The sequence below is a fragment of the Scomber japonicus genome, chromosome 22 (genome assembly GCF_027409825.1).
Source record: "Scomber japonicus isolate fScoJap1 chromosome 22, fScoJap1.pri, whole genome shotgun sequence".
NCBI lineage: Eukaryota > Metazoa > Chordata > Actinopteri > Scombriformes > Scombridae > Scomber > Scomber japonicus.
The window spans coordinates 17174171-17193567 of NC_070599.1; the positions used below are offsets into that span (position 1 = coordinate 17174171).

The following is a 19397-nucleotide window of genomic DNA, read 5'->3' on the forward strand; positions in this document are numbered from 1 at the left end:
GAGGAGGATGTCTCTCTCCACACACACACACACACACACACACACACACACAGAGGCCTGGTGAACATTGCCCTGTGCTTTTCTGTATCTGAATGATCACCATGTTCAGAGCAAAGTCCACCTGCTGGGTCAAATACAAGCAGTGCTGATCAACATTATTACAGTTGATCTCACTAAAGACTACCCAACAAAAAGATCTAAGGCTGTGAGAAGAGAAAAGCAAGACACCGACTAAAATGGATACCACATCGTCATTTCTCAAGTAAGTGAAGAATCAGTTTCATTTGTATTGATTTGCCTCACGATACATTTGATCAACAACCTAAACAACACAGTGCAGCTTTTAGAGCTCCCAAAATGAGTGTAAAGTTTAGTATGTAAGTAACTAATCTATGTAATTGGAAGCTAATATTGTCAAGCCTGGTTTACTGAGAAGTAGAGGTAGAAACAGTGTGAGGTATGAAAAGATTTCTAATCTAATGTAGGAAAATCACTCACACTGTTATAAATATTGATTGTATGTAAACAGTCAACCCATCGTTTATGTTTTCAGTAAAAGCCGTGATACGAATCAAACTCTCAGAGGATCCACACAGAGCGTGTATTACACCCAGTCCAACATATTTAACAATTGAATCACTTTTCTATCTTATCTGCCCTCAGATCCGTAACTAAGCGAGTGTGGTCGCCGCCACAGCGACCTTTCAGGGTGTGCAGTCAAAACAGGGAGACCAAGAAGGGCATCACCGCTGGGACCCTGGAGGAGCTGAAAGAGAGGGTGAGCGTGACTGTAAAACTAAAACAATAGGAAGAATTACAGGTCCAGATTCAGATCAGGTTATATAACTGTTTGTATTATCTATACAACAAAAAAGAAGAGAGGGAAAACAACACTAAAAATGATGTTAGAGGAGTAGAACATGTAAAACAAAAGGTGATAAAAAGTTCAATACTACTAATAATAATGATAATAACCATTTCATATAGCACCTTTCATATAATAAATGCAGCTCTAAGTGCTTTACAACAAAATAAATTACATGATACACCAAGTGCGTCACATTAAAGGAACATAAAAGGAGCATAAAACAATGTTTTAAAAAAAAACAGAAAATAAAAAAATAAAAACCTAAATTAATATAAGATGGAATCTAAGAGTTAACTGCTTCATCCCTGATTGTCTTTCTGCTGTTGCTGTGAGTCTCCAATAAACCAGCAGCAGATGATCGTAGTGTTCTTGAAGACAGATAGATAACAAGGGAGTTAACCATGCAGCTTGATCCTAGCTCATTAAGGGCTTTGAGGGCCTTAAAGTCAATTCTGAAGCCAGTGCAGATCAGCTAAAACTGGACTAATGTGTTCTCTCCTCATGGTTTTGGTTGATAACAATAATAATAATAATAATAATAATAATAATAATAATAAGGCATAAAAATGAAAATATTTAAATCGAGGTCATAAAGTCTATACATTATTAAAAGATAATTGTCCAAAATCTTCAGACGGGATGTTTCATTATCTCAAGGAACTGATGACGTCAATTAGATGATCCCATGAGGTCAGGAGGTTGCACTCAGACTGATTCAGAGATAAGACGTGGAGTGTAGCTTTAAAGGCATACCGAGAGAGAGAGAGAGAGAGAGAGAGAGAGAGAGAGAGAGAGAGAGAGAGAGAGAGCTTCATCCCGTCTCCTGGGGCCTCGCTGCTCCTCAGTCCTGCCTACGATCAAACAGACACACACACATGCAGCTCTTCATACATCTATGACAGAGACAGAGAGCAGGGTGTAGCAGAGGAGAGAGACAGTGATGTAACCTGGTTTCAACCTCACACCTCTGCACTGTTATTGGCTGGAATGCTACACACCTACTGCCTAAATGTTGACACCGAAAAGTGTCCTGAACACCGCAAAATAATAAGAAAATCCAGGCTGTGTTGAAACATATACCACCACATGCTGCTAGTGGGTCTAAGTGATGATTGAGAGGGATTACTCTTGTATGAGTTTATACAGCTACATACTGCATGGTATTACCTTTTACATGAGTCATATTTGCAACTTGCTTAAATTGCAATTTAGTCTTTAGTTTAGTTTCAGACAGTTTTAGTTTAAGTCCTCACTACTGCACTCTAACATGAGAGTAACAGTGGCGGTGTTTAGCTCAGTGGGTAGAGCACCTGCCCCATGTGTTGAGGCTACAGTCCTCACTGCAGGCATTGAAGGCAAAAAGGCCCAAAAAATATACTTAAAAAAAAAAAAATGAGATTAACAATCCGTTAAATTAGATGAGATGACAGTCTTTGTATTGGAGTTCCTGCTTTTCTAATTTTTATATGTTATTCACACATTATCATCTCATTCTTACTTCCTACTTACTTATATGTACCGGTATATATATATACTGTAAAGCAAGTAAAATTACAGTTGAGACAAGAGGATGTGCACTATTTAAGACATCAAGGCATTTTTTCTCTCTTGAATCTGTGCTGTAGGTGTGCCAGGCATTGCTGCTGTCCCTGTCTGCACTGTCTCTGTCTCTGGTGTGTGAGGAAGATGGTACTGAGGTGGACTCTGATGAGTTCCTCATGACCCTGCCTGACAACACCATGCTCATGGCTCTGGAGCCCGGACAGACATGGAGACCACAAGCGGTACGATTAACCAAAGAATTAAACAGCATTGTATCTATTCAAGTTGTAACTGAGAGGCTCCTGTGAGTTTGGGACATTTAGTATATTTGACTGTTGCCTCTGATCTTCTTCAGGGTGCAGTAGTTTCCAGATCTCAAGACTACAACAAGCCTCGGACAGGAAAGGACATCGCCCGCGTCACCTTTGACCTTTACCGAATGAGCCCAAGGGACCTGTTCGGCTCCCTGAGCGTGAAGGCCACATTTCAAGGCCTGTACTCCGTCAGCGCTGATTTTCAGTGTCTGGGGCCCAAGAAAGTCCTCAGGTGAGCCGAGGGGAAGTAGAATTAATGTCCTCTTTAATCTGACATATATTCTTGTCAAATTATATCCTCTATATATCAATTTTAACCTCTCATTCAAAAGAGTCTTTGCAGCAAATTGTCAATACCAAATGTAACCGATGACACCTTGTTTTCTTCCAGAGAGACTCTTCGTGTTGCCTCCACCCTCCTTCAGGCCGCCGGACACCTGCTCATCACTACTGCCTCCATGATCCGCCGCATTATCGAAGGCGCTGAGCTTTGGCAGCCACAGAGGGCAGAGTACACCGCCAACTGGAACTGACAGAGCTGAGAGAGAGAGAGACATCTGATATCATAATACGGATTCTTCTGCGTTCACTCCGAGTAATGAGCTTCTCATTTGGTAGGCGGCATGTTGTCTAAATTAGTTTACCTCCTTAAGAGGGAGAAAACAAACATGAATACCTGTTAAGGTGGTATTAATAACAGTGATGCTCTTTTATGTGGTGATTGTATAACAGTGCACCTTTAACATTTTGATGATTTCAGGTTGTAAAAAGAAGAACAAAAAAAAGAGAAACGCATCTTATATGATTGTTAGAAACTGTACTTAGCAACTATGGTAGCTTTATAATGTATGTCGGGTAACATGAGAGTGAATTTCATAGCTATTAATGTACTTTTCATTTTCTGTGCAATATATTCTACATAATAAACATAAACAGGATTGTGTTGTAAGTGAACGTCGGCTTCTATCAGCTCTGAAATTACAAGTGATAACTGAACACATACATGATGTAATTACTGTATTTTAGATATGAACTAAAACTCTTTGTAAAATGAAGTATTACAGTATATATATACTAAATAAAAATATTTTATGTCATAGTTTATGAATGCGTGTGTGGAATATGACTAAAATAAGAGCCATTTTTAAACAACAAGCAATGAAAGTGTTTTACTTGAATAACAAAAGAAGTCTGCACAGCACAAAGGAACGCCTTCATGTTCAATCACATGCAAAGATCATTAACAATCTTTGTAGACTGCAAATGAGAAGCTTTGGAAAATACTGTACAACCATGTTAAACATATTAAATAATCACAATAACATTAATTAAAACTTTTTTTCTCCCCATATGACAGAACGTGTAAATTCACATGAACGCATCTTAAAGTTCAACTCCATAACAACCTGATCTAATTAACTAAGAATGCACAAACTTTTCCAAACGTTAATAAATGATTTATCTTCATTCCCATTCACCATCACTGTAGCTTTTGCCCGTCTCCAGCTTCATCTTCATGGTTGGTTTTCGGTCGCACTCCAGCTGCTCCTTCTCCAGTGCTTTCAGGAACTGCCTGTACTTGATGTTGGCCAGTGCTTGGCTGTGCTGCTCCTCACTCATCCAGCGTGGCTTTCCTCTCTTGACGTAATAGCGCATGTCGCCGAACCACTGCACTAACACGTAGCGGTGAACGCCGATCTGCTCCGCCAGCCTGTCGTAGGACTCGCTTTCTGGATACTGGCAGCTTGCGAAAGCCACCTTCATCATCGCCAGCTGGGTCTGCGTTTTCGTTCGCCAGCGGATCCGAGTGGGTTGCGCGTCCGCCTCTTGAGAGCACTCTTGAGAGCACTCTTGAGAGCACTCTTGAGACCCGTCTGCGACAACAGGATTACTGTTCGTTGTGTACAGTTGGCTCACATCAGTGACGGTGCTGTCGTAGGGTGTAAACTCTGTGTGTAGTCCTCCCTGCGGTTGAGCTTCCATCTCTGGTTTCTCCTCAAAGCCGCCGTTCACAGGGGTCGCAGGAACATTTGAGGCGGAGGAGGGGAAGCTGTGAAGTCCTCTCTGCGTTTCAGTCAGTGGAGGTGTTTCAAGAGCTTGGAGGATGAGCGGAGAACTTGCATCCAGCCTTTCATCGGGTACCACAAAGCTCTTCTGAGTCGGCCACTCGTAGAGGGGCGGCAATCTTTTCTTTGCTTTCTTTTTCTTTCTGGTGAAAAGCGTTGTCTGGGTAGATGTTTGCTGATTTGTTCTCTCCTTTCTCCTCATCCTTTTTCGCTTTTTCTGAGTATTCCCTATTTGCTCATTAACACACACATCTTCCTCCCTCACCTCTCCTGCTTTAATCTCACCACACTCCTTCACCTCTTTCTCCTGCACCTTCATCACTCCACTATCTTCTTCCCCTTCTTCTTTTCCCATCCTCTTCTGCAGCTCTTCCTTTCCCAGATTTGATTTGAACTTCTCCCGGATCTTGCAGATGTCTTCATAGTCCCAGCTGATGCCGTAGCGGAGCCTCTGTAGCATGAACCACACCTTCACCTGGTCCGGGTGAAGGGAGCAGCGCTGCGCCAGCCCTTCTGTCTGTTTCAGCGTCAAGTATGGAAACCTGTCGAAGGCCTTGTCGAGTTCTGCCGCACCATCCAGCTGCAGGTCGATCTGGTTCGAGTTTACCCATATGAGCCTCTGATTCTCAGAGACAAGGGGGAGGCACACAGCATTGCTCTGGTTCAGGTTGAAAGCAGATGGAGCAAAGTCCCTTTCTGATATTGTCGGAGTCTCTCCATGAGCGTTAGGAGTATTTTGTCTGATCCCGGGAGGCTCTGTGTTAGCTGTCTGCCTCATCTTTATCTTCTGTGGTGATGACTCCTGCTGAGACAAGATAAACAGAAAAGGTCCATTACCAAAATGCCATTAAGACATTTAGGGGGAAAATATGTATCTGTCTAATTAAAGTTACCCCTTCGTTTAAGCAAATATGAGTCATATTTACCAGCTCCAAACTAAACCTGGAGAAGCAGCATTGAGTTTCTGTACTCAACAAACAAACATGTGACAAATTAAAGGAAAAAAAAGAACATAGTGTCTTATTAAGGTGTTGGGTCGTCGTGTGCCTCCAGAACAGCTTCAATGTGCCTTAGCATTGATTCTAAAAGTGTCTGAACTCTACTGGAGGGATGAACACCAAAGATATTCCTTCATTTAGTGCTTTGATGATGATGGTGGTGGAGAGCGCTGTCTAACATGTTAGTTCAAAATCTCCCATAGGTGCTCAGCTGGGTTCACTTCAGTTTCACACTAATCAAACCTGTCATCCTCAAAAAGACCACTCCCATCAGGATAGAAATGTTTCATTGCAGGATAAAGGTGAGCAGTCACCTTTGTATTGATTTGTAGTGACGGGGACAGGTGGACCTACCCATGCCGTGAAAATGCCCCCCACAGCATAACAGAGCCACTGGATCCCCTCACTGTGGGGGTCAAGCATTTAGACCTGTACTGGTTTTTCCTTTAATTTGTCACCTGTCTGTTAATTATCTTACACTGCACTTTGATATTATTCTTATATTTTATGTCTCATTATATCTTTGCTTAAGCTATGTCCTTTTATAGTGTTTCATTTGCACATTGTCTTAAAAATACTTTGAATGTCTTAAATAAAGCACTTTGAGTTGCCTTGTTGTTGAAATGTGCTATAAAAAGTTAACTTGCCTTGCCTGAAATAATAGTGATCAAATATCTAAATTATTGCAAGCCCAAAAAAATAGTGTTGCATTCATTCAGCTGGCAGATGTATTAGAAATGCAGCAAAATAAGCTCCAACTTGAATGTTTAATAGATGATATTAACTGATAGTTAAAACTGATAGTTCATGACCTTTATGGACTTAACATGGCTAACTGGGATAAGCTAATGTTAGTCTACAGTGACAATACCAACAATAAAGTTACAAATCGTTAGTACTTATGTATTAACTGAGCTAAAAACCACTCGTCCCGACATCACAGTAGTCGGTTTGTTCTTGTTAATGTTAGTTTAATGCTAAATATTAGCTTTGGTAGCTGCCTAGTGCTAAGCTAAAGTTATCCTTCTTCTACTCACATTGCACCAAGCAGGCTATCATTGCTAAATGTCTGTTACACTGCGATTGTGCATAGACGATAATTAGATTTTTTCACCTCTACTTATTAATCTTTTTCGTGGTTTATTTAAGGTGCATGGTCTCTTACCTCACAGGCAATAACTTGTTAGTGTGATTGGGTTGGTTTTTTTTTCCTGCTCAAACCCGCCTCCTGGTGGGGGTCAAGATCAATTAACACTCCCTAAAATCAGCTTGCATGGTCAGCTGTACACTAATACTTCGTGGTTTATCAATGAGATGGCCACTTCAGCAAGTTCAGAATAAAAAATGATGAAATGATCCAATTATATATATCAGAATGCTGTAAACAGCTCCACAAACTACAATAGTTCAACCCATTCAAAACAGCTGCCATAAAACACAGCCATTATCATTGAGGTACCTGTAAGCAGGGCCGGAGTAATTTGGGGGCTCAGGCAAACTCTGTCTTGCTTTATTTTCACTACATTTCTAACTCAAAGCTTTTTTTGGTAAAACTATTAAAGAAATCATATTATGTCACTTCCTAATTTAACATTTTCATTATTGTGGTCTACAAGCGTATATATGTATTATAAGAGCTGGATACTGCGATGATGCCTTGTTGCCATTATGCGATGATGCCTTGTAGCCATTATTCCCAATGGTCACTTGCAGTAATGCAGCAAAAAATCTCACTGTGGCCCAAAAACATTTTCCTCATAGACCAACACTGTAAAAGAGACGTCTGTAAAACTATTGGGAGGACACCTCGAACTGCAAACTGGGTGAGGCTTTTTATGAGCATATGACATTAAATTGTACCAAGATAAGTTCAAGAGTACACTTCCTGAGAAATCATACCACCTGGAAGAGCCACTGTGTCCGAGCTCAATCACACTCTTAAGGGATCGGAGACAGGTCAACAACTGATTTGAGGCCATTAAATTTACTTCAGAACCAATTTTTTGTTTACATGTGACACCTGGAGGTGTTTATTCAACTGAACAGAAATGGACCTTGAAGACCTCATGGCTGCTGCAAATAATGCACACCAGAGACAGAGAGTCAACCATGGAGCAACAAGGAGATTTCCAAGGACTGAACGCCAAATAACAGCCAACAAAAAACAAATGAATCGATGTCAGGCTTTTGAAAATATGTCTGACAGTAGACAAAAGGATCCACGATTTGTCTTTTGTGACATGTGTACAGGGGACAGGAAACCAGCACGAAAAACCTGTACGAAATGTGAGATATCCATGTGCATCGAGCACCTACAGGCGCACCTGACCACTCCTGTGTTGCAACAAACTCATCCTCTGACTGAGCCGATGGCTTTATGTGGGACCACTAAATGCCCTCAACATGGCAAACTGCTGGAGTACTACTGTCTGGATGACAGGACCTGTCTCTGTGTTTCCTGCGCCATTGAAGACCAGCACCGCCTGCACAACATGAAGACCTTCTCCACAGCCCACAAGGAGCTCATGGAAAAGCTCAGTGCTGAGCAGCAGGCTTTACTGGTGAAAACTGATGATGAAAGTGAGAATCTGGAAAAGTGGGAGAAAAGTGAAAAAGAGAAGCTGGGTCGCTGCAGTGTGCGTCTCATTGAGGCTGTGAGTAAGCTGCGTGACGTCGCCTTGACCAGCGTCCAGAGTTCAGTCTCTGCTCGTATGGTGTCCATGAAAACCAGTAAGAGCAGCATGCAAGCAGCACAGGAGGAGAAAGACACCTTCAGATTCCTGCAGATGTATTCTCAGGTGCATCAGGATATGGAGAAGGCCAAGGTTGTGGATCTGAGAAAAGGGTTGGAGCCTGGCAGCGATCGTGATAAACTGGTTGAGGAGATAACACATGGTCATGAAAAGATGATTGAGAAAGCAGACCAGTTGTGTTATTCTTTGTTGACTCTGGTTGACCCTGAAAACCACCAGTACCTCACTGCTACTAGTTCAGACCTGATCTTTGTCCCACAGACTTTGGACCCTGGCATGTCAATGTCCAAAGACCAGAGGAAGGTTTTCTACACTGATAACCTGGAACAAAACTCTTCCAGCATTTTTCACCTTAAGAGTACCCAGTCGGTTCCTAACATTCAGAGGTGGGTGATCAGCCTTTCTGAAGACTGTGACTGGACCGTTGGTTTATGTGACAAAAAACATGTAAAAGAGTTTAAGTCTAATGACTATGACTATGACTATGACGTCTATGGACTGTGCTGGAAAGAAGGTAGCAATCTCAGTGTTCTCACAACATCATATAATGAGTGTTTCTCTAGAGGAAATGGTAATATGAGGCAATATTCCACCCGCAGAACTTATTTTCAACAGATCTACCATCCAGGTAAAGATGTGGCAAAGATAATGGCCCGACCACAAAAAGTGGAAGTGGTGTGGAGCTTTCCTAACTCATTATCGTTCTTCAACCGGATCGGTCAGCACCAGAGAACAAAAATAGTCACAATTGACATCCACCCCAATAGCTATAACCTAGCTCCTTTTGTTGGCTGTGAAGGGAAAAAGCCACAAAAGAGCTTGAATACGTATGGAGTTGTTCAGCAACAATGCCAGAAGCAATGGAAATGTTCATGCGGGAAGGTTTACACTGAGACCAACAATGGATACCATGATGGACGGCAACTCTACAATAAGTCTCCCCAGGCCGCCTGTTCTTGTGGAGGACTTATTGTCCAGCGCATCACAAAGGTGTTATGTGAACTTCTGTAATCTACAGCTCATACCTCCACATTATTAATGATATTCATTCCAATACCTATGAATCATTATCAGAATTGGACTTTTCTTCCTTCCATTGGGTGAATAAAATATCACTGATCAGTGCCAAGTTGCAGTTAAATTAATATATAGTTCTGTAATAATGATAATGGGTATAAAAGGTGCAAATCAAGTTTAAGAAGATAAGTGTGAAGATGAGTGTGTGAAAGCAAAGGATGATCAAATGGTTGGTTTGTTATTTTAATACAAGATTGAGGCTGCTTTCTACAGCGTAACTATGTGTGTGTGTCTGGAGGAATGTTCTTTGTTATCTTTAAAGGCCCATTGCTTTCCACTCACTTTGGCTCATGTCCAAATATGCTAGATGCTCTGAGTTTTGGGATGATGTTGTGAATCATTATGGCTTGAAGCCCTAACTTTCCTTTGTCTTGGGTATGACTCTTTACCTCTCATGTGTCTGCTGCTAATAGATTAGGTTTGTTCTTTGCTCATTGAGATGAGCTAATATCACTCTGTGTGTATGCTGTCTCCTTATTGTACAGCAATAATCATTTAATCTTCAACCTAGCAGTGTTTTGTGTATTATTTTATACGTGTGTTTCATGTCTTCAGACAATTTCCACGAGAAGTGGAGTAAAACTAAAGATGTAAACATGATTAAATATAAATAATGAAATTGTAAATGAATATGATTCATTAATTAGATGATTTTGTGCTAGATTAACCTGGAATGATCACTACCTGGATTTCATATTTTGCCCGCTTTTTCCTTAAAATGTTATATATTTCACACCCAAAGAGCAACACCAACATACAAATGTAGGATGAGGAATATTAAAGCCAGACCTTTTTTTTTCAAATGTGTGTAAAAATGTTTTTTTCATTTTGAGAATAAAGTCTAAATGTTGAGAATAAATAAAAATGCCGGAAATTGTGTCTGTTCATGTGAAAGAACCACACAAACATGGAAGAAACTGATATAGCTGGTAATGGACAGATACAAGGGTATTGGTGGTTACACCTGCGTGCAATACAGAGAGGATATGTAGTATCACAAGATACTAAAAACATGAAAACACAACAGACTGGTTGTTCAAACCGGTGTCACGTCACCAGTCACGTCCACTCAGCTCCACCCCTGAAAGTTTGTGTCAACATGTGAGACTTAAGTTCTTAGGAAAACGAAACTGTTCTGCAGTGTTGCTGTAGAGGAGAGATCAAAAAGAGAATCAGAAAGGACAAATTACAGGGGTAAGATTTTTTTGGTATGTATCTTTTCTGTCATATGTATAACTAATTTGTCTACACCACAGATACAACTATTTGTCTGTTTACTGATTGAAGCTGCACTTGTGAGAACTGCGCAAATTTAACCACCCAGCTCTTCCGTCATTTGAGGCTGGTGGCCACTGTAGCTTTTAATTCTAACTTATGGATAGTTTAATTATTGATGCATTATATTTTTTATACTTTATTTGTTGTCATCACTTCATTTCATACATTCTGCACATCCCGACAAACAGCGATGATAACCCTCTTTTTTGTGGTTAGGTGTGTCACCCAGTGATAAAACATGATAAATTATTAACTAATGTAGCAGTTGGCCAAGGCAAATAAGCAACAATATTCACAATACAGATTCAAGTTTCCTCAGCACATTGTGGACATTTTGAATTCAATAAAAAGTAATTCACAAAAAGTAAATAAATAAGTGACTAAAAAGATTCAATCTTAATTTGATTTCATATTCAAAAGTCTGCTTGTTATGCTATATGCCGTAAGTCCATAGGTTTAGATTAATGCATCATATTATTTGTTATACTTTGTGAGTGAAATCTGAATCTGGAACGTAACCAGTATCACCAGAGACTAAGAGACCAGAGATGAGTGAATAAACAACATTCATCATAATTTTATTTCATTTTCAGTTTTCTGCCAAAACAGAGTCAACCAGAGACCAACAAGGAGCATCCTGAGGACTCAACACCCAATAATATTCAACAGAAAACTAATCAAGCAACCTCAGGCTTTTGAAAACATGTCTGACAGTACACAAAAAGACCCGCAAGTTATCTTTTGTGACGTGTGCACAGATGAGGACAGGAAACCAGCACGAAAGACCTGCATGAAATGTGAGATCTCCATGTGCGTCCAGCATCTCCAGATCCACCTGACCACTCCTGTGTTGATACAAACTCATCCTCTGACTGAGCCGATGGCTTTATGTGGGACCACTAAATGCCCTCAACATGGCAAACTGCTGGAGTACTACTGTCTGGATGACAGGACCTGTCTCTGTGTTTCCTGTGCCATTGAAGGCCAGCACCGCCTGCACAACATGAAGACCTTCTCCACAGCCCACAAGGAGCTCATGGAAAAGCTCAGTGCTGAGCAGCAGGCTTTACTGGTGAAAACTGATGATGAGAACGTGAGTCTGGAAAAGTGGGAGAAAAGTGAAAGAGAGAAGCTGGGTCGCTGCAGTGTGCGTCTCATTGAGGCTGTGAGTAAGCTGCGTGACACCGCCTTGACCAGCGTCCAGAGTTCAGTCTCTGCTCGTATGGTGGCCATGAAAACCAGTAAGAGCAGCATGCAAGCAGCACAGGAGGAGAAAGACACCTTCAGATTCCTGCAGATGTATTCTCAGGTGCATCAGGATATGGAGAAGGCCAAGGCCGTGGATCTGAGAAAAGGGTTGGAGCCTGGCAGCGATCGTGATAAACTGGTTGAGGAGATGAGACAGGGTGGTGAAAAGATGACTGAGCAAGCAGACCAGTTGTGGTGTTCTTTGTTGACTCTGGTTGACCCTGAAAACCACCAGGAGCTCATTGCTACTAGTTCAGACCTGATCTTTGACCCGCAGAATTGGGGCCCTGGCATATCACTGTCCAAAGACCAGAGGAAGGTTTTCTACACTGATAAGCTGGAACAAAACTCTTCCACGTCCAGCATTTTTCACCTTAAGAGTACCCAGTCGGTTCCCAACTTTCAGAGGTGGGTGATCAGCCTTTCTGAAGACTGTGACTGGACCGTTGGTTTATGTGACAAAAAATATGCAAAAGAGTCGAACAATGGAGATGTCTATGGACTGTGCTGCAAAGAAGGTAACAATCTCAGCTTTCTCACAACAGAATATGATGAGGTTATCGAAGCATCTGAATCCATGCAAAACATGCAAAAGCCCAATCAAGAGAAAAAACGCAGTGTCTCTCTTCAGCCGATCAACCCTCCAGGTGAAGATGTCACAAAGATAATGGCACGACCACAAAAAGTGGAAGTGGTGTGGAGCTTTCCTAACTCATTATCGTTCTTCAGCAGGATCGGCCAGAACCAGAGAATGAAAATAGTCACAGTTAAAATCAGCTCCTCCAACTGGGAACTAGCTCCTTTTGTTCGTTTTGAAGGGAAAAAGTCACAACAGAGTGTGAATAAGGCAAGTCAAAGTCTATTTGGAGCTCAACCACAATACCAGAAGGAATGGAAATGCTCATGTGGGATGGTTTACAGTGAGACCAGAGATGGATACAATCAAATAGGGACCTTTTACGGCATGTCTTGCCAGAATACCTGTTCTTGTGGACAAGTTATCGGTCCCCCGCCCATCACAGAGGTGTTTTGTGAACTTCTGTAATTGAAAGGCATGTTGATGTCTACAGCCCACATCTCCAAATGATTCATCATATTCATTTTAATGCCTATGAATCATTATCAGAATCAGATTTTACTTTCACTGAGTGACTATAAATGTCACTGATCAGTGCCAAGTTATAGTGAAATTAATACATAGTTCAGTAATAATGATGACAGGTGTAAATCAAGTCTAAATGGAGATATTTTTAAGATAAGTGGGACATATGATTAAATATAAATAATGAAAATGTAAATTGATATAATGAATTAATTAAAAGATTTTGTTCTAGATTAACATGAACTGATTTCTACCTGGAATCCATAGTTTGCATGCCTTTTACTAAAATTGTAATGTATTTCACAACCAAAGGGCAATGCCAAAGTGTTTGTGTAATTCAGAAATAAATTCCCATGAGATAAAATTTTAATTTTGCAGTAAACATAACAAAATGGCTTCAGTCACATCACCGTGACTCCACCCCTGAAGGTTTGGTTTAGCATGTGAGACTAAGCTGTCAGGACACTGAAACTGTTCTGTGGTGCTGTTGCAGCAGAGAAGTCAGACCACAGACTGAGAGACCAGAGACGAATGAACAAACAAAATTCAGTTACATTTGATTTCATTTTCAGTTTTCTGCTAAAACAGAGTCAACCAGGGGCCAACAAGGAGCATCCTCAGGACTCAACAGTGAACAATATTCAACAAAAAACAAATGAAGCAATCTCAGGCTTTTGAAAACATGTCTGAGTCTGACATTAAACAAAAGGACCTGCAAGTTATCTTTGTGACGTGTGCTCAGAGGAGGACATTGTGAGATGTTAAGAATCAGTTATGGCTTGAAGCCCTGACTTTCCTGTGTTTTGGTGATGTATGACTCTCTAACTCTCATGTGTCTGCAGATGTATATTTTACCATTGGCTCTAATCAATATAAACTGATATGTTTGACTATTTCTTTGTTCCTTTTTAAGCTATAATAGATTAGGTTTATTTGCTTGTTGAGATGAGCTGATGTCACTCTGTGTGTATGCTGTCTCCTTATTGTACAATAATAATCGTTTAATCTTCAACCTAGCAGTGTTTTGTGTATTATTTTATACGTGTGTTTTGTCTTTTCAGACAATTTCCACGAGAAATGGAGCAAAACTAAAGATGCAAACATGATTAAATATAAATAATGAAATTGTAAATGAATATGATTGATTAATTGGAAGATTTTGTGCTAAATTAACCTGGGCTGATCATTACCTGGATTTCATAGTTTGCCTACTTTTTCCTAAAAGTTTTATATATTTCAAACCCAAACGGCAACGCCAATTTACAACAGTAGGAGGAGGAGCATTACAGCCAGACATTAAAAAAATGAGGGGAAGATTTATTTATTTGTTCATTTTGAGAATAAAGTCTAAATGTTGAGAATAACTTTTTGAAAATAAATCAAACTATTGGTATTTGAGCATTTGGCTGCCTTTTTAAAACACCTTATGTAGATGAATTGGTTAACATGTACTCCAGAATCGGTTTTACTAACAAGGACAAATACAATGTGGTTATTAATGTAAGATAGTATAAAGTTGTGTCTGTGTATGGGAAAGAACCACACAAACATGGAAGAAACTGATATAGCTGGTAATGGACAGATGCAAGACTATTGGTGGTTACACCTGCGTGCAATACAGAGAGGATATGTAGTATCACAGGATACTAAAAATATGAAAACACAACAGACTGGTTGTTCAAACCGGTGTCACCAGTCACGTCTACTCAGCTCCACCCCTGAAAGTTTGGGTCAACATGTGAGTCTTAAGTTCTTAGGAAAACGAAACTGTTCTGCGGTGTTGCTGTAGAGGAGAGATCAAAAAGAGAAGCAGAAAGGACAAATTACAGGGGTAAGATTTTTTTGGTATGTATCTTTTCTGTCATATGTATAACTAATTTGTCTACACCACAGATACAACTATTTGTCTGTTTACTGATTGAAGCTGCACTTGTGAGAACTGTGCAAATTCAACCACCCAGCTCTTCCGTCATTTGAGGCTGGTGGCCTGTAGCTTTTAATTCTAATTTACATAATACTGGATAGTTTAATTATTAATGCGTTATATTTTTTATACTTTATTTGTTGTCATCACTTCATTTCATACATTCTGCACATCCTGACAAACAGCAATGATAACCCTCTTTTTTGTAACGTGGTTAGGTGTGTCACCCAGTGATAAAACATGATAAATGATTAACTAACGTAGCAGTTGGCCAAGGCAAATAAGCAACAATATTCACAATACAGATTCAAGTTACCTCAGCACATTGTGGACATTTTAAATTCAATAAAAAACAATTCACAAATGCATTAATGCATGATATTATTTGCTATACTTACCAGTATCACCAGAGACAAAGAGACCAGGGATGAGTGAATAAACAAAATTCATCAAAATTTGATTTCATTTTCAGAGACGACCAGAGACCAACAAGGAGCATCCTGAGGACTCAACTTCCAATAATATTCAACAAAAAACTAATCAAGCAACCTCAGGCTTTTGAAAACATGTCTGACAGTACACAAAAAGACCCGCAAGTTATCTTTTGTGACGTGTGCACAGATGAGGACAGGAAACCAGCACGAAAGACTTGCATGAAATGTGAGATCTCCATGTGCGTCCAGCATCTCCAGATCCACCTGACCACTCCTGTGTTGATACAAACTCATCCTCTGACTGAGCCGATGGCTTTATGTGGGACCACTAAATGCCCTCAACATGGCAAACTGCTGGAGTACTACTGTCTGGATGACAGGACCTGTCTCTGTGTTTCCTGCGCCATTGAAGACCAGCACCGCCTGCACAACATGAAGACCTTCTCCACAGCCCACAAGGAGCTCATGGAAAAGCTCAGTGCTGAGCAGCAGGCTTTACTGGTGAAAACTGATGATGAGAACGTGAGTCTGGAAAAGTGGGAGAAAAGTGAAAGAGAGAAGCTGGGTCGCTGCAGTGTGCGTCTCATTGAGGCTGTGAGTAAGCTGCGTGACGCCGCCTTGACCAGCGTCCAGAGTTCAGTCTCTGCTCGTATGGTGTCCATGAAAACCAGTAAGAGCAGCATGCAAGCAGCACAGGAGGAGAAAGACACCTTCAGGTTCCTGCAGATGTATTCTCAGGTGCATCAGGATATGGAGAAGGCCAAGGCCGTGGATCTGAGAAAAGGGTTGGAGCCTGGCAGCGATCGTGATAAACTGGTTGAGGAGATGAGACAGGGTGGTGAAAAGATGATTGAGCAAGCAGACCAGTTGTGGTGTTCTTTGTTGACTCTGGTTGACCCTGAAAACCACCAGGAGCTCATTGACACTGATTCAGACCTGATCTTTGACCCCCAGGTGTTGGGCCCTTGCATGTCACTGTCTGGAAGCAAGAGGATGGTTTTCTACAATAGCTGGATGGGGCAATGCTCTGCTACTCTTCTTATCTCTAGCATCAAATCTGTTCCCAACTTTCAGAGGTGGGTGATCAACCTTTCTGAAGACTATGACTGGACCGTTGGTTTATGTGACAAACAGTCTGCAAAGAACTTGAAGGATGGAAATGTCTTTGGACTGTGCTGCAAAGGTGACCAGCTCAGCTTTCTCACAACAGAGTATGATGATTGTTCTGATGCTTCAATGCCCCCAACCAAGAAACCATGCAGGGTTTCATCTAAAACCATCAAATATAGTGGCAAAAAAGGAGATGAGGCCATATCACGACCTGAAATGGTGGAAGTGTTTTGGAACCGAGCAGCGTCCTCACTGTCCTTCTTCAGCAGAACTGGACAGCACCAGAGGGAAGAAGTACTCACAATTAAGATGAACATCAACAACAGTGACCTTGTTGCTTTTGTCCAACTGGGAGAAGAAAATACCCCAAATAGTTCGGACTGGCCCCATCAACAATGGCGATGCTCCTGTGGGCAGATTCACAGCAGGAGAATGAATAAATATGGCAATGGAACGTGCCAATACCCACACCAGAGCAACTGTTCCTGTGGAGCAATTATTGGTGATGCATGCATCACAAAGATAATTTGTCAACTTGTGTAATGAGTGCTTCACATATTTCATGCATCAGGTGCTGAATCCAAAATATTGTAGATATACCCTGCTTCCAAAACACTTGCACTTAAATGTTCCCTTACGTGATGAAGAGCCGATTCAGACTCAAAAGGTTTTACTCTTACTAAAGCTAATTTTAAAAGAAATTCTAAGGGTGCATTTTAGTGTTGCCAAAGTGTTTGTGTAATTCAGAAATAAATTCCCATGAGATAAAATTGTACTTTAGCAGTAAACATAACAAAATGGCTTCAGTCACATCACTCTGACTCCACCCCTGAAGGTTTGGTTTAGCATGTGAGACTAAGCTGTCAGGACACTGAAACTGTTCTGCGGTGCTGTTGCAGCAGAGAAGTCAGACCACAGACTGAGAGACCAGAGACGAAGAAAAAAAAAAATTCAGTTACATTTGATTTCATTTTCAGTTTTCTGCTAAAACAGAGTCAACCAGGGGCCAACAAGGAGCATCCTCAGGACTCAACAGCAAATAATATTCAACAAAAAACAAATAAAGCAATCTCAGACTTTTGAAAACATGTCTGACTGTAAACAAAAGGACCTGCAAGTTATCTTTGTGACGTGTGCTCAGAGGAGGACATTGTGAGATGTTAAGAATCATTTATGGCTTGAAGCCCTGACTTTCCTGTGTTTTGGTTATGTATGACTCTCTAACTCTCATGTGTCTGCAGATGTATATTTTACCATTGGCTCTAATCAATATAAACTGATATGTTTGACTATTTCTTTGTTCCTTTTTAAGCTATAATAGATTAGGTTTATTTGCTTGTTGAGATGAGCTGATGTCACTCTGTGTGTTTGCTGTCTCCTTATTGTACAATAATAATCGTTTAATCTTCAACCTAGCAGTGTTTTGTGTATTATTTTATATGTGTCTTTCGTCTTTTCAGACAATTTCCATGAAAAATGGAGCAAAACTAAAGATGCAAACATGATTAAATATAAATAATGAAATTGTAAATGAATATGATTGATTAATTGGAAGATTTTGTGCTAAATTAACCTGGGCTGATCATTACCTGGATTTCATAGTTTGCCTACTTTTTCCTAAAAGTTTTATATATTTCAAACCCAAACAGCAACGCCAATGTACAACAGTAGGAGGAGGAGCATTACAGCCAGACATTAAAAAAATGAGGGCAAGATTTATTTATTTGTTCATTTTGAGAATAAAGTCTAAATGTTGAGAATAACTTTTTGAGAATAAATCAAACTATTGGTTTTTGAGCATTTGGCTGCCTTTTTAAAACACCTTATGCTGATGAATTGATCAACATGTACTCCAGAATCGGTTTTACTAACAAGGACAAATACAATGTGGTTATTAATGTAAGATAGTATAAAATTGTGTCTGTTCATGGGAAAGAACCACACAAACATGGAAGAAACTGATATAGCTAGTAATGGACAGATGCAAGACTATTGGTGGTTACACCTGCGTGCAATACAGAGAGGATATGTAGCATCACAAGATACTAAAAACATGAAAACACAACAGACTGGTTGTTCAAACCGGTGTCACGTCACCAGTCACGTCCTTTCAGCTCCACCCCTGGAAGTTTGGGTCAACATGTTCTCACATGTTGACCCAAACTTTCAGGTTTTAAGTTCTTAGGAAAACGAAACTGTTCTTCGGTGTTGCTGTAGAGGAGAGATCAAAAAGAGAAGCAGAAAGGACGATTCACAGGGGTAAGATTTTTTTGGTATGTATCTTTTCTGTCATATGTATAACTAATTTGTCTACATCACAGATACAATGTTTTGTCTGTTTACTGACTGAAGCTGCACTTGTGAGAAATGCGCAAATTCAACCACCAAGCTCTTCCGTCTTATGAGGCTGGTGGCCACTATAGCTTTTAATTCTAACTTACATAATACTGGATAGTTTAATTATTAATGCATTATATTTTTTATACTTTATTTGTCATCACTTCATTTCATACATTCTGTACATCCCGACAAACAGCGATGATAACCCTTTTTTTGTAACGTGGTTAGGTGTGTCACCCAGTGATAAAACATGATAAATGATTAACTAATGTAGCAGTTGGCCGAGACAAATAATCAACAATATTCACAATACAGATTCAAGTTACCTCAGCACATTGTGGAC

The 19397-nt window shown here is 40.4% G+C and overlaps 5 protein-coding genes across 5 annotated transcripts; 4 read left to right on the forward strand and 1 right to left on the reverse strand.

Annotated features, from left to right (window-relative positions):
- Positions 1-100: 100 nt before the first annotated feature.
- cideb (cell death inducing DFFA like effector b) lies at positions 101-3667 on the forward strand. The gene is made up of 5 exons (XM_053343606.1): positions 101-262; positions 664-778; positions 2494-2652; positions 2766-2956; positions 3116-3667. Exons 1-5 carry the CDS (start codon positions 237-239, stop codon positions 3255-3257), a joined length of 633 nt encoding a protein of 210 aa, XP_053199581.1. The 5' UTR covers positions 101-236; the 3' UTR covers positions 3258-3667.
- A 498-nt stretch (positions 3668-4165) lies between these two features.
- Positions 4166-5568, reverse strand: homezb (homeobox and leucine zipper encoding b). Its single transcript, XM_053343104.1, has one exon. It carries the CDS (start codon positions 5566-5568, stop codon positions 4189-4191), a length of 1380 nt encoding a protein of 459 aa, XP_053199079.1. The 3' UTR covers positions 4166-4188.
- A 2415-nt stretch (positions 5569-7983) lies between these two features.
- Positions 7984-9552, forward strand: LOC128383492 (tripartite motif-containing protein 16-like). Its single transcript, XM_053343105.1, has one exon. The coding sequence runs from the start codon at positions 7984-7986 to the stop codon at positions 9550-9552; it is 1569 nt and encodes a 522-aa protein (XP_053199080.1).
- Positions 9553-11502: 1950 nt separating this feature from the next.
- LOC128383493 (tripartite motif-containing protein 16-like) lies at positions 11503-13189 on the forward strand. Its single transcript, XM_053343106.1, has one exon. It carries the CDS (start codon positions 11600-11602, stop codon positions 13187-13189), a length of 1590 nt encoding a protein of 529 aa, XP_053199081.1. The 5' UTR covers positions 11503-11599.
- Positions 13190-15736: 2547 nt separating this feature from the next.
- LOC128383494 (tripartite motif-containing protein 16-like) lies at positions 15737-17257 on the forward strand. The gene has a single exon (XM_053343107.1). The coding sequence runs from the start codon at positions 15737-15739 to the stop codon at positions 17255-17257; it is 1521 nt and encodes a 506-aa protein (XP_053199082.1).
- Positions 17258-19397: the final 2140 nt, after the last annotated feature.

Excerpts from the sequence above, each read along its gene's own strand:
- LOC128383492 (XM_053343105.1), top strand. The coding sequence starts at position 7,984 with ATGTCTGACAGTAGACAAAAGGATCCACGATTTGTCTTTTGTGACATG.
- cideb (XM_053343606.1), top strand. The coding sequence starts at position 237 with ATGGATACCACATCGTCATTTCTCAA. Across the intron at positions 263-663 it reads ACCACATCGTCATTTCTCAA|ATCCGTAACTAAGCGAGTGT; the intron begins GTAAGTGAAGAA and ends ATCTGCCCTCAG. Across the intron at positions 2,653-2,765 it reads AGACATGGAGACCACAAGCG|GGTGCAGTAGTTTCCAGATC; the intron begins GTACGATTAACC and ends GATCTTCTTCAG.
- homezb (XM_053343104.1), bottom strand. The coding sequence starts at position 5,568 with ATGAGGCAGACAGCTAACACAGAGCCTCCCGGGATCAGACAAAATACT.
- LOC128383493 (XM_053343106.1), top strand. The coding sequence starts at position 11,600 with ATGTCTGACAGTACACAAAAAGACCCGCAAGTTATCTTTTGTGACGTG.
- LOC128383494 (XM_053343107.1), top strand. The coding sequence starts at position 15,737 with ATGTCTGACAGTACACAAAAAGACCCGCAAGTTATCTTTTGTGACGTG.